This window comes from Aquila chrysaetos, chromosome 3 (genome assembly GCF_900496995.4).
Source record: "Aquila chrysaetos chrysaetos chromosome 3, bAquChr1.4, whole genome shotgun sequence".
Taxonomy (NCBI): Eukaryota; Metazoa; Chordata; class Aves; order Accipitriformes; family Accipitridae; genus Aquila; species Aquila chrysaetos.
In genome coordinates this window covers 37,562,204-37,577,452 of record NC_044006.1, presented here as the reverse complement: position 1 = coordinate 37,577,452, position 15,249 = coordinate 37,562,204, and the positions used below count along the sequence as shown (strand labels likewise).

The following is a 15,249-nucleotide window of genomic DNA, read 5'->3' as shown; positions in this document are numbered from 1 at the left end:
GTTAATTACCTTTCTTGAACAGAGAAAGGCAACTATTGCCAAACAAACATGCAGAAACATATTCATATAAATATATCCAAGGAATATTTCTTCATATTTTTAAATGAAACTGTTATAGTACTAGTCAATTATATGTTGTCCTTCTATAAATATTCACAACGACCAAGATTTCATTTGAGCACTACATTTGAAAACTTTTTTCTACAATTTAGACCAGAAGTTTTGAATCTTAAATAAAGCAGCACATACTAATAGCAGGGAATCCCTTGGCTCCTTACTAGAGACCTGAAAGAGACACAACATTCTAATAGGACATGTTCACTAGGACACCTATGGTTGAATGTAATATGAGAAAGATGAAGTTAATATTTTAATACTAAACATTACATATTCCAGCAATCTACCTTTATTAGGCAATATTTTTATTTTAATGCCTAAAAAATTAGATGAGAAAAAGGTTCATGTTTTTTTAAAAACAAACAAACAAAAATAAATCAAGAAACACTCTTCTTGTCAGTGGGAAATCTAAAAGCTATTCAAAAGGATATTAAAATTTCCACTTGACAAACAGAAACAGTGTCATTTATTACATGATCATTCAGAATTAAATAACACAACTCAGATTTCGAGCATTGAGCATCAAATTCTTACAGAGCAATTAATGATTCAGTTAAAAAGAATCAAAATCTGTGGAAAAAAAAAATTAGGCACATTGAAGGAAAGGGCAATTTGGTCACTGAGGTTGGAATTTGTCTCAGCTAACTTTAGGTATCAGCGTAGCAGTTTACGTCTGACCTAGTCAGCACAGGTGTTTGTTATATTTTTTCTCAGGTCTTCACCATTCATCTGATTCATTACAGATATTTACTTTAGCATAAGATGAATTCTGCCCTAGACTTCATTGACATGATTTCCTCCCACACTAAGGAGAAGCCAGTGCAATTAGCATCAATATGTATGTCTATAGCTGGTCAAAGAAATTCCACCTAGGCTCTCAATGAATATTATGTTTAATAACCTCTGCTCTTCTCTCCTTCACATATTCAATAAAACCGAAAGTACAGATGAACAGTCTAAGCAGTTCAGTAGATTTTGTTCTGTTAAAACACTCCTTGCATTTGAAGCTGAGTTCTCCATCTCAGTAATGGCATAAGACACCCTGCACACTGTCCAACACGTTATCGCCACTCCCTACAAATCTACAGACCAACTGCAGCTCCAGTATAAGCTGATGTTAAGGCAACAGATCTGTGTTAGCTTTTACTCTTGGTATCTGTAGACTGTTGAGTCATTCAACAGAAGCACAGTTCAAGGTTGCAAGGGTGCCAAAATGTACTATGGAATTATTAGAAAAGGCACAATACACCAAGACAACACAGTATATAACAGGGCATGAAGTACACTTACAAAGAATAAAACAGCTCTGAAAATAAAAACTCTGAATTTGTCACGTATTTCAACAGAAAGACATAAAGAAACAATTTAAAATACAAGAGAGCTTTGCACTTCAATCAGGTCCCATCAATGATCTTTTTTTTTATTTTAATTGCACGTAAAATACATTTTATAACAGTAATGCATATTACATAAATTCAGTGTGATTTGCCTGATGGGAAACTCGTGCAAACCTATTAAAGGCATGCATTAGTAGCATTTAGAGATTTGGATAAGTCTTACTCCTTTCCATTTTAGTTCTTTTCTTTGAGCTTACTCTTATTTTTTTCTCACAGTTTCTTAGTTCTCATTTTTACAAAAAACCATAAAGGATAATAGAAAAAACACTGGATGAACTGCCAGGCTCAAAACGTTGTGGTCAGCAGCACAAAGTTGGAGGCTAGTCACTGGTGGAGTCCTCCAGGAATTGATATTGGTGCCAATATTGTTTAAAGTCATCATTGAGGACCCAGACGATGGGACAGAGTGTACCCTCAGCAATTTTGCTGATGCTAAGAAACTGGGAGGAATGCTTGGTACACCAGACAGGTGTGCTGCCATTCAGAGGGACCTGGACTGGCTGGAGAAATGGGACAACAGGAGTCCCTTGAAGTTCAATAAAGGGAAATGCAAAGTCCCACAAAGGGGCAACAATAACCCCATGCACCAGTCTGGGTGGGGGGCTGACCGTCTGGAAGCATCTTTGTGGAGAAGGACCTGGGGTCCTGGTGGATTCCACTTTAAGTGTAAGCCAGCAGTGTGCCCTTGCAGCAAAGAAGGCCAATGGCATCCTGGGCTGCATTAGCAAGACTGTTGTCAGCAGGTCGAGGAAGGTGATCCTTACCATCTACTCAGCACTGGTGAGACAACTGCAGTGCTGGGTTCAGTTCTGGGCTCCCCACTACATGAGAGACATGGACATACTGGAGCAAGTCCAGAAAAGGGCCACAAAGGTGATTAAGGGACTGGAGCATCTGTTGTACGAGGAGAGGCTGAGAGAGCTGGGACTGTTCAGCCTGGAGCAGAGAAGGCTCAGGGGGGTCCTATCAATGTCTATAAATACCCGATACGGTCAGGGGCAGGCAGTAAAAAAGACAGAGCCAGAAACTGTTTTCAGTGGTGCCCAGTGACAGGACAAGACACAACAGGCACAAACTGAAATACAGGAGATTGGACTTAAATGCAAGAAAAAACTTCTTTACTCTGAGGGTGGTCAAACAGTAGAACAGGTTGCCCAGCAAGGCTGTGAAGATACTCAGAACCCAACTGGAGAAGATACTGAGCAACCTGCTCTAGCTGACCCTGCTCTGACCCGTAGGGGTGATCTGGTTGATTTCCCTTTTGAGGTCTCTTTACAGAATCTCAAAATTTCTGTGATTCTGTGGTATTTGTGGCTGCCACCCTCCAGCATATTTTCCTGAATCTCTCAATTTCATGCCATCTTCCTTTCTTCCTCCTTCAAAGTTTACCCTGACTTACCACATAATTTCTGATTTCTTTTTCCTTCTTGCCTTCCTTTTTTATGCCCAAGACCTTGCCAGACTGGCTGCTCTCTCCTACTCCACCTGCTCTCCATTTCAGAATTATCCCAGCTGGGCTGCAATTGTTATTTCAGGAGCGAGTTTCATCTGCTGACCAGAAATATCCTATCACTTCTTAGATAAAAAGAAAAAGAAAAAACAAAAGGACTGAAAAGGGGTAGCTCAATTAAAATTTTCCAACAGAGAAGAATTTTTATATGTGCCAGTGAAAGGAAAATAAGAGAATTTATGCTTTCCCCCATGCTGTTACACACACGTACATTCAGTATCTGGAAAAAACTTTCCTCCTTTTCCTTCTAATCTATCCTTCAGTGTTCTCATTTCTTGTGATGCCTTTATCACTTGAACATGTTTATGCTACCGCTTTTTTAAAACACCTGCCTATTACATTAACAGTGTCTATCCCCCTAAGTTGTCTCTCATCTTATGTGTAGACTGTAAGCTCTTTAGGACAGGTGCCAGTGTTTTGTTCTCTGACAGTACAGGAGTCTCTTAGCTCTTAAGACTGTACTAATGATAGATGATCTTGTCTGTGCCCTGGCCCAGGTACACACTCTTTCTGTTCATCACATTTTTCTCTGTTTTTAAGACCTGTTCCCTGCATTTAAGTACACAAGATGTAAGACATAGTGTATAACATTCAAAAGCAATGTTAAAGACTTTGCCATAGTGATGGCTCCCAATGACAGGTTTCCCCCCACCTTGGAAAGGTCTGGTCCTTCTTCTCCATTGATAACAAATGATCAAACTCATACTGAATTCTCTGCTGAATAATTAAATAAATAAAAATAACCCAAATCTTCAAGACCTAATTCGTGATAATGTGGTCATGGAGAGTCCTTTTTAACTTCAAATAGCTTTGGAAAAGATCAATATTTAGACATATGCAACAACTACAGGGATATCATTTTACTTGGATATAATCTTGGACACTCACCCTAGGTTCAAAAAGATTGAAGTGTGGGATAATGACTTTACTGGATGGGACATATAGTTAGAATGATAGAGCAGTCTATCTAAATATAGTCTGAAAGTTTTTCCTAAAGTATCTGTCCTTATAGCCAAAGTGTGAAGTATTTTTATGAGGAGGGTCGATTTGTAAAGCTATCAAAGACGTTTAACAACTTTATGTCAGGGAATATGTACGCATGGTTGTTAATATATGGTGAAAACATGAATTTTTATTGTCACCCCTTGAACTGGAGAATCAAGAAATACTGAAATCTGGCTTGTATACTACCATAAAGTGGGCTTGTCTTTGGAATGGTCACACTTTCTGTTTTTCTGTCCTGAGTGACTACACGTATCACATAATAAATAGTAAATACAGATGAAAGAAGGACGTTAAATAATAGAAATGGTAACAGAGTTCCCAAATGTTGAGACTGGCATTGTCCATTATGTGACTGCCAACATAACTCTTCATATTTCATTGCCCCAATGATTTCTCAAGTTCAAGCCTTCTAATAATTCTAAAAGTTTGCTTAAAGGGGTAAAAAAAAGTAGTGACTTTCACAGAATGAGCAAAATGACTCCATATTTTATGTTTTCTCCTTAACACATTGTTTAACCACCAGGAATCATTTATGAAAGGTTTTAAGGAGTCCTTTTACATTGTTGGTTGCACAGTCTCCATTATTTATTGCAATAACACATGCTGGCACCACGTCTAACAAAATAGTTCCAGAATAAGCAACATAATAAATTGCTGCTTTAGCTCTTGAATCAGTTTGTATACTGTGTGGTCTTTTTCATAATCTTCATTGCATAGCACTGCAGATTTCCTGATGACATTTTGTTTGCTGGAGCTGCTAAGGGTACGCAGAACCACTGAACTCAAGTCCTGACCAATGTGCTGTGACTAACATGTAATTCACCATTTAACCACTGCTGTACTTGATATATTGGAGGTGATATGAACATGACCCTGTCCTCAGTGTATTTGGGATCAAGTATTAATCTTCAGCAGAGAGCTTTAAAATACTGTAGAAAAAGCTTTTGATCCGAATGATCACAAGTGCACAAACTTAGTAACAGACCTTATTTCTAGTTAAGAAAGATTAATTAATAAATTCTGTTCATAAGGACAACTATTCCCTCAGAACTGCATATTACTATCAGAATATTTTATTTTTACAACCATCATTTACAAATGTGCAAACTTACACATTTAGTGTAGTATATTCTGATGTTATTCTGGCTTTCAGAAATTATTTTGCCCATAAAAGTTCTATCAAGCAAATATAAGACACAGAACAACTGGAAAGAAAAGAAAAGAAAATCCGATTTATGAAATTTTTAACTTGTCATGTTTAACAGAAAATTTCATCCTTTTGACTACCCAAAATTTTCTCTTTTTTCGCCTTTTTTTTCTCCCACTATGCATACACGCTTGATTCTACAAAGGATAATTTACACCAAGGATGCTATTCTCCTGCCAGTCACACCAATGCTGACCTGTAATAACTGTATTTGCATTTGGATAGAACTGGCCGCCTTTCTTTGAATGCCACTGGTTGAATAGGGCTTTTGCCAGCAGTTGAATATGGCGCTCAGTCTTTTGTGAAGTTGTCAGATTTTGGGCTGTTTGTCAATTAACATCAATACGTGTCTTTCAGAATGCCATTAAGGTCAGTACTTCTAACATAGAATACATACATGTATAAATATACATACATATATGTATATACACATTCTGTGAAATTAATCCAGGAAGTCACAAACCATGTGTAAAGCTGAGGAAACTCCTGCATAGGCCACTGCTTTTGTGTGCAACTGGATTTCTGGTGTTTTCTTATGCCAATATAAACACTGATTTGTACTACTGACCTTCGATACAAGACAGTTCATATAGCTCGTCAGGGATCTAATTCAAAGCCTGATGGAAAGACTCAGACTGGATTTAAGGCACCTTGGAAAATCCTTCAAACTTACACAGCATAAGATAAAAACTTTTGAATAATACATTTTAAAGCTTAAAAAGATCTCTTTTTCCTTCAGGTTTTTTTTTCAATCACTAGATCATATTTTGTAAACAATAAGTCACTCTTTCCATACAACATCCCCCTTTCTGTTCTGAACATGCCAACAGGTAACAGCAGGAAAAACTTTTAAATGTTATTTGTATGTTTAGAAACACGTATATTTTCATAAATAACTTTTGACATTGTTCCTGTTCTCCCATGCTTCATTTCTTTCATCATAGAAACAAAAGTACTCAGAATATTTTCTTTCTTTCTTTCTTTTTTTTTTTTGGGGGGGGGTAAGAAACATGAAAATAATGCAAGGATTGTTTTTTAAAGCAATCACATTATAATTAGGATATAAATCTCCATAAAAATATATGCTGTCTATAATAAAGGGCTATGACAAAGATATATAGAGGGAGAGACATGGAGGTATCTGTCTATGACAAATATAGCAAGGATGTATCTTAAGGAAAGTACTAAACATGTCTGCAAGGTACTTTTTTGTTATACTATAATTGGTTAGTGCACATCCATTTACAATTCTAAACTTACTGCATTGGAAGTGTTCCAAATGAGTAGTTTTCAGCATCAGTAGAAAGGTCTCCATTGTTTCACAGCCTTGGCTTTTTTGCTGTGGCTCTTTTTGGCTTGTTTGGGGAAGGGGGATTGATTATGACTAAATATGCAAACTATATCCCTTCATACACAAGAGCAGTCATGCCTTGTGAGATACTAGAGTACCCTTCAGTGAACTTTCAACCTTCCTTCGAAACTTCCAGTACAATAGCCACATATTTAAAATGCAAGCTTAATCAAATCCTGTTGACTTTACCAGATACTCACATAGAGTTTATTTGCAAAGGAGTACCTTTTACCAACACAATAATTTAAAGGATATTATTTCAGTCTGAAGGCTCATTTAAGCAGAATAATTGGCATCAATAGCACTTACCTGATTGTGTGGAATAGAGGTTATACAGCTATTTTCCAGCTCAAAACCATGCAATAGCCATTTAAAAAAAAAATGCAATGCTTGAAATTTATGAAAATTAGGTTTTTACTAACAAAGCTTTTGTAAGAGGCTTCTAGACACAAGTAGTGCGATTTGCTACACTGTTTGTGGTTAAAAGAAATGTGCTGTATGTAATTATTTATAGAGAGGTACTGCAAATAGACTAGGATCTTTAGATCAGTTGATATGTAATAGTTTAGCCACTATAAAAATTAATCAAGTCATGAGTATTGCATTGTGTCCTAAAAGAATGACAAGCCTCTTTTCACTAAGAGAATTCGGTGACGTGACTATCATACTCTCACCAGCCTATTGAACAGACTAAAAGAAACCAGTATCACACAGAAAGATGGATCAAGCATGAATCAATGTGGCAAGCACATAACCAAACAGACATGGAATTAAACAAGAAAAAAAACCCCAAACCAAAAAACCAAACAAAACCAACAAAGATTGTCGCTTAACCTGTTTTGTCAGAGCTGGTATTGATGGTATTGGTAGTGATGGAAGTGAAGGTAGTCTTTGCGCTGTCCTTGGTAGTAACAGATTTCTGCTTATTTTTCATGGCTTCCAGTGCTTTGAGCTTCTTGGCATGTTTAGTGCCTTTGTAGTGGGCCGCAGCCTGGCTCTACAAAGGAGAACAAAATGAACCATGCAATCAGGCTCATTTCTAAACTGGCATTCTCTGTATTAGTACAAATACAGACTACCTTTCAATAATGGGTACCATTCACATTATCCAAGTAGTGACCAAACAGAAAATTACATTTAGAATGATGCTTGGAAAACAATGGAAAAAATACTCAAGCAACCCCGATTTGATAAATACAGTATATTACTGTATAACAGTATATTACTTTCAGACCAAAATAAGATTGGTTTAGTCCACCATGCTACCATTAGTTTTTCTATCAAGACTTTTTTTGCTTTTGCATTAAAAAAATAATAATTCTCAGGCAACGGGGAGGAAGGCACTCTCCTCCCAGTAGCTTTGCACTTTTCCAGTTTCTGTTTCAAACTAGAGATTTTGTGAAAGCTTCCTTCAAAGAACAGTTTAGTATTAACAGTGGTATCAGGAACTTCTCAGCAAAGACTGACAGTAAAAAATAAACCAAAAAACCCCAAACCAAAACCAAAGCCCAAACAAAAGAAAGCAAAACATAAAACAACCTCTTCAAAGCCCATCACCAAAGCTTTAACTGAATGTGAGGCAGACATGCAATTAGCTGGCTTTCTTAAAAAAAAAAAAAAAAAAAAAAAAAAAAAAAAGGGATTACTTTTGTCTACCTGCTACAAAAGGTAGCGTTTGAAATTCAAAGTCAGGAGCATCCTTTCAAAGGAGAAAGCTCACACAAGTCTTGCCACAGTCCCAAATATATTTTGGCTACTTGATATCATTAAGCTAAAATAGATTTGTATATGCATTACTATTAAGACTTATGTATTACACTGGAAGTATCTTTATTATTCTAAGAGTAAATACCAACTTTTCTTCATTTAATTTATGTTGCTAATATATTTTAAGAATAATATTTGAAGTGTAAGATAAAACCTTATACAAACCCCACTGGAATTAGTATGAATATTCAGAGTTTATTTCTTCTCTAATTATTTAAACTCCTATAAAAGATAGTCTTCCAGTTAATAAGTTAACAACCTGAAAAACTCCTTGTATTTTTATTGCTGAACTTCAGATTTTATCGAGAGCAGCTCCTTTCTTACTTGAAAGAGAAATTATTAAGGGTCTAGAAAAATAGTCAAAATTTAGCTATTACAGAATTGAACAAATAAAAAGCAACTATGCTGGGTCAGCCCAAGGACCCACAAAGGTCAATATTTTGTTTCTGGCATGAAACAACAGCAGATACTTAGAACATAAAAGAAAGGTAAAGGCTTTCCATTGTGGAATCAGAAGAATTAAAAAACACCTATGTAATTAGTGGCTACAAACTCAAAGGATCAAAGGGATAAAAAGACACGGTCATTTGACTCACTGAGACACTCGTGCAGGTAGAAGAATCCTGCATTATCCGGCATCTCTTAGTCATTAGACCTTTATTTAATGTTATTTAATGTGCTGAATATTGGGGACATGAATTTTTATAAGCTACAAGTAAATGGAGAGAGGAAGTTCTAGTGAATATCACAATAAGAACGTATATTAATTAATCTTGAGATTTATGACTTTCAGCTTTCATGAAAAGCCATGATTCCTTCCAGATGCCTGAGATGTGAGAAGCTCAAGGTGAGTAGGAAAGAAGTGAGAGACCTTGTCTAAACCAATAAACGCATATATATGTATGTGTATACATGCATAGATATACACACATGCATATGCTTTTGTTGTATATTGAGATGCATCATTCAGTTTGGTTGAAAAGCCAGTTTCTCTGTACCTAAAATAATGTAAATATTGTATTAGGTACCCTTATTGAAAGAACACTGGACAGTGAAGTTATTCATTAGAAACACCTTGAACAGAAACAGCACAATCATGCACCTTTTACAATTCCCAACACATAACATTGAGACATACTGTAAGCCAAATACAAACAGTCAAGAGATGTTAATTATTGTTAAGCTGAAAGACCAGTGTCAAGTTACGATGATGCATTAAAAATTACATTTTACAGTACATCCTCATGTTGCTATCATGTCAAATATTTTTACAGTTTCTAGTAAAATTTAATTATCAGTCAGCTCCAGATTCTGATTGCACTTGTTCTCCCTAACTAATAGTGTCATTCTTCATATATCAGAAGTGTAGTCAGAACATGGTCCTTAATACTGAATTATGAATGTTGATACTAGTTTGATAAATAGCTCAACTTTCTTCATAGAATTGTTGGTGGAGCACCCCAGGTTTATGTCTCCTGCATTCATAGTTCTCTTCTGTCCAAATTCCCACAGCTACAGCTCCACAAACCTCAACTCAAGCAGAGTGTTGGATGCATAAGGAATATACAATGAGGGCCTATGTAGAAATCGGTGACCTTTTCAGTTTTCTGAAATATATGAATGAAATTGCCCCAAAGTAGAAACACATTGCTCAAATTTACAAGTATGATGGCTGCTACACAGAGTTGTCCATTACTCACTTCCCACAGAGCGCTGCCAGTTTACCCAGCCTCTACTTAAAGAAGATCTTTATGCCTTTTTTATTTCCAAGTTTAAATCTCCATCCTCTGTGGGGACATGAAGCCATCAGAGCTTGTTTCAATATAACTGTAGCTGGCACATTAATGGTATTTCTATGTGAGAGCAGACAGATTGCTCCTAAGCATTTAACCAGCTCCAAATTAGCTTATGCTGAACCTTTACAACTGAACTGGAACCCTTAAAAAAAAAAAAAGTCTGTCATTATCTTTCCTTGCAAAAATAAGATGTAGGAAATGGAAAAAGATATAAATATCTTTCTCAGCACAGAAACTTTAAACATGGTACCTCACTGAATCATTTCTTGCAGCCATAAGAGAACTAAAATAACCCTCACTGCTTAAATGGCATTTACTTGTAGCCTACAAAATTGGTTACTTAAATGGTATTTACTAGTAGGTTAAATGCAAAAATAAGATAGATCATAAAACATAATTATTCCCAGCTTTCATGCAGAATTAAGAAATATTAAGAGAGAGCAGAAGAGTTAAAGACAAGTTAGTTCTACTTTTTAGTGCCAACCATGATGCTTAAGTGAGTGAAGAGACTATACCCCTTCAGAAAGGTGAGAAGGGGTCTCCTTCTGGAACACTTCAGAGTTCAACAGTTGCAAAACCCAAGAATATAATATATACATGTTTATATATTACCTTACCAAGTTGTGCTAGAAGTTGTGCTCAGACAAATTACGAGCAGAGGTTACAGGTGAAACCCTGCATCTACAGAAGCCAATGGGAATCGAGGGAGGATTTCCCCTTCCATGTTTTGTAAAAGGGTACTGACATTTATAACTGCTCATCTTGATGGACTCCAGTCCCCTTGGAGAAACAACTGTTTGATCTAAAATCAGGTGTTCTCTCAAATGAAAGAGATTCAGGACATTCCTAAAGGAAAAATTCCCTATTACTACAGAACACTTCATAATCATAGTCAATCAGCTATCCTAAAAACCCTCTAATATTAAATTCTGTGTCTTTTTAGGATTATAAAAGAACACATTAGAAGAATACCCTAAAAAAAGAGCTTACTTTCTTCTTTCATCATGGTTTCCAAGTTTGCTTCTCACATCATAGTTTCCATGTTTGATTACACAGAATTAACCCTAGCACTGTGATGACAGGTCACTGTCAGCTAACAAGTGACCCAGTCAGTGATGAAGCATGTGAAATATGTCAACTATTGCTGGTGCAACATTACATTGAATTTTAAGAAACTATATCCATTCATGGAAAAGATGTCTAACAAGAAAGTAAAAGGTAGATTATTACTTTGTATCTGAAGTTGAAAACTCTAGGATCCTTGACTAAATTTTGAGGACTCTGATCCTGCAAATTACATGTAGACAAACTTTGGTCTATGGGAATTACTTCAAGGAAATGGCAAGATGTCTGAATAGCAAAATACTTTTCAAGCTTATTTGTAATGAAGTCCTGCCTATTTGAGCAGTACAAATCAGTTTAAGCATCTCTTTTGCACAACAAATAACTTCCGCTGGTTTCATTTATCTGTCTTGAATAATTAGGAACCTTTCTAATCCTTACATTTTGTAACCTTCCCAAATTGTTAGAATATAAAAAAATTATTTGTCTATATAAACATTTATTGTGTGTGTATATATGTTATAAACACACAGACATACACATACCATAAAAGAATAAAAAATTCTATATGCAGGTGTAAGCAGTTAGAAAGAACAGCCATAGTGTCAAAACTCAGCTGTATGTTCTTTGCTTAAGTGCAATATTGTACCACAATTACCATAAGGACATCATATTACCAAGCAAATTGCAATGTGTAAAATACGATGAGAAAGATGAATTATTTTAAACAATCCAGACAGTATTGTCTTACAATTACAGTCATCATATCTACATGGAAGTCTTCAAAATAAGTTTGTCTGCCTGACTAATGTACTTGTGTGAATCATATGTTTTCTCACTTATGTTCTTTAGGCATTGGTCCAACAAAAACATTGTGCTCAATTTTGTGCACTGAGACAAAAAAGGGTCTCCTCCTATTCTCAGAAAGTTTTCAACTTAGCAGCACTGCATCTTCTACCCTTTTCATATCCCTCCTGCTCCACATCGTATTCCATATCCACACCATATCTTACAGATTGTTTTCCTGCCTCAGTCATTCCTTCTAGGCAACACTTTCATAATAAAAGCCAGCTCAAAGAAAAGAGCTTTTAAAAAGAAGTGTAGTGACTATGTTCCACTGATTCTTCCTCACAAAAAATCAATCCAACTATCCTGCATTATGTCTTTCTCATTTCACAATGCATTTTGAAAGATGTCCATTGTGGACAGTGCTCTGCTCCATGCTCTCATCTGGACAATTAGTAGCAAGGCTGCAGTCTGTCTGCACCATTAGAAAGCCCCAAACAAGGGCCGAGAGTGCTGAGAAGTCCTTTTTGCCCATCTGAGATTTCAGTAGAACATGTCATGTCTTTGTTTTTACCAGCTACTGGATGATACCATCACTTCTGCTGTTATTCCCAGTACAACAGTAGCCATTTTGGCTAATACATCAGCAACCCATGTCAGGATCCTCCAGAGTAAAAAGCTCTAAAAACAAAAAATGAGTTTCCTGGTTCAAACTAATACTGTCAGTGAGCTGGACACACATGGAAAGCAATAATACACAACTGCATAAGCCAAGAGGGCTTCTGTGCTTGGTGAAGTGAGGGAAATTGTTTATGAGATGCCTATGCTACACATTGTCTTAATCTCTGAGTACAGAATATTTTCCTAAAGCTGGGCTGTCAATAAGTACTTCAAATATAATTTCACAGATGTTCCAAGCACAGAAGAAAGTGATAAAAATCAAAAGACCTTTTTATTTTTGGAACAAGCATCGTATTTTTTTCTAATGACTCCAAAGCCTGGCCAGTCAGTGATGACAGCACTGCTCAGGGAAGGTTGCAGTATGCAGCTGAGACATCTGTATACTACCAGGTATGTGCTATTTACATAACCTGAGCTGATCTCTACAGAACTTCTCCAGTAAGTAAACTGAAGAATTTTGCTGAGAGAAAGTCTAACAGCCTTGAGATGCCCAACAGTTGGTTCTGCCTAGGACAGGGCTTTTACTGTGAGTCACACCTGAAAAAATGAGAAGAGGATTGTACAGTCTTTTGCACTGAGATGTATTTACTCTATTTAGTAGGTAAGTTTTTATTTGAAACTACTTTACATTTTCAAAAATAATTTCTTACAAGGCCTACTGTTTTGTTTGCCCAGTGAGTATACGCAGGAAATTCAGGACTACTCACAAGTCCTATGCTTACTTTCTAGAAAACAGAGGAACTCCATGGACTTCAGCAGAGCTTCACAGACTCACAGTACAAGAGACAAACAAGCTAAGTACCTGTGCAAACCTTTGCAGAATATGAGATTAAGTGAAGACATATGAAGTAATTTTTAAAGGTGATGTCAACACGATGACATGTTTCACATTGAACAAGAAGAGTATCCTGATTTCTGCCTGATACATACAAACTCAATCTGCAGTCAATTATAGTGCAGATAAATGTTTCCTGTTGTCATTTCTTCCTTCTGCTAAGCTTACCTTTATCTTCTGAATTGTGTCATTTCAATTTTTTGTGCACTTTATCATCAACACCACTCTGTAATACAGAGCCAGAGATCTAAATACGTTATGCACTCAGATGTAACTGTGGTATAAAACACCAAGGACACATGTAATATGACTTCTTTCAGATATGCTCTGAGAGAAGGCTTTTGACCCCTAAACTATGACTGATCAATTTGCCCCTTTCCCTAGAGCCAAATACACAATAACAGAGCAAGTACCAAAAAGGACCTTTCTGTAGAAAAGAAAGTATTTCTCCATTATTATGGCAGAACAAAATAAACGCCCCAGCACGTTAATTCCCAGTTATTTAACTTTTTCTTTCCATGGAAAGAAAAACTTTCTGTTCTCTCTTCTCCTTCATAATGCATTTATTCAATAAACATGAATGTACTCTGAGACTCAAGGATCAGAGTGAATGGGTGCTTTCTGAGCTCACTAGCTCCTTTGCATTAACAAAGCTGCTCCATCCCACTCCCTGTGCCTGGGCTCTTTCCAGAGCCATTTATATAATGGTGAGAGACTTCACCTGGCAAGAGTCTGTATCACATTGTGAGAGATTGGCATTGACCCTATTCTTATGGTAAAACCATCCATCCTATAGTAAAATCAAATATTTTCATTATGGAAAGGAAAAGCTGTTTTATCTTGATCAGATGCAGAAGGTCAAAATTTCTTACTTAATATCGCTTGTCCCGTAACGCAGTATCTTCATGACCATGCATTTGCTTGCACTGTAGGCTGCCATTGAGTGTGGCATTACCTGAAACTATCTATCTAAGCAAGATACAAAAAACTGCCTAGATATAACACACTTCACACTGCGTTCCAAGTAGACATACACAGCGTCAAAATATATATACTGAAGGCAAGATAGCTCAAGTAATCAATCTCTTCCCATCCCTGGCATTTTTCTTTTAAGGACAGCAGTACTTCATGGAGCACAACAAAAGTTCATTGCATGTTTAAATTCAATAAACAGACTATATTTGCTTTACCATCTATTTTATCCTTTTTATTGTTAAGGTAGATCAGTTTTAAACTCCTTTTGACAAGGTTCTCAAGTTCTGGTCTCTGGAAGTTTTTCCATACCAACTGCCATAGTAATAATGGTTGGGTTTGGGGGAGCTCTTTTGATGGGGAGGTGAAATATGCTCTTTTGAAAACTGGTATAATTAATGAAATTAACATTTAATCTCATCTTTACTGTATTAATTGGCAGCATCATTTATTTTCCCCATGGTAAATCTTATTGTAGTTAGAGTTTCAAGAGAATATTAAACTCGTTTGGGTTTTTTCATTCAGATTAACCAAGTGATTAATCTCAGATTAATCTTAGAATGAGACAGAAGAAGGTTAATCTATACACACTGCTATGTGCTATGCATGTCATAAAATAAACTACGTATTAATTCAGCTCAGTAAATATAACATATATGCTTCCAGTTTTGAATTTGGAACTGACATATTTGGAACTAAGAACTTGAGCAAATTATATATGCCACTATCATTTTGTAGAAATGTACCCCAGCTTCCCTCCACT

The 15,249-nt window shown here is 36.3% G+C and overlaps 1 protein-coding gene across 3 annotated transcripts in view; it reads right to left on the bottom strand.

Moving 5' to 3' along the window:
* The window catches only part of ZNF385D (zinc finger protein 385D), a 268,932-nt gene that overhangs the window by 64,858 nt on the left and 188,825 nt on the right, over nucleotides 1-15,249 (bottom strand). For all 3 annotated transcript variants that reach the window (XM_030009653.2, XM_030009652.2, XM_030009651.2), the window contains one exon: nucleotides 7,422-7,584. In XM_030009653.2, coding sequence (XP_029865513.1) covers nucleotides 7,422-7,584 — 163 coding nt within the window. The remainder of the gene's footprint in view (nucleotides 1-7,421; nucleotides 7,585-15,249) is intronic.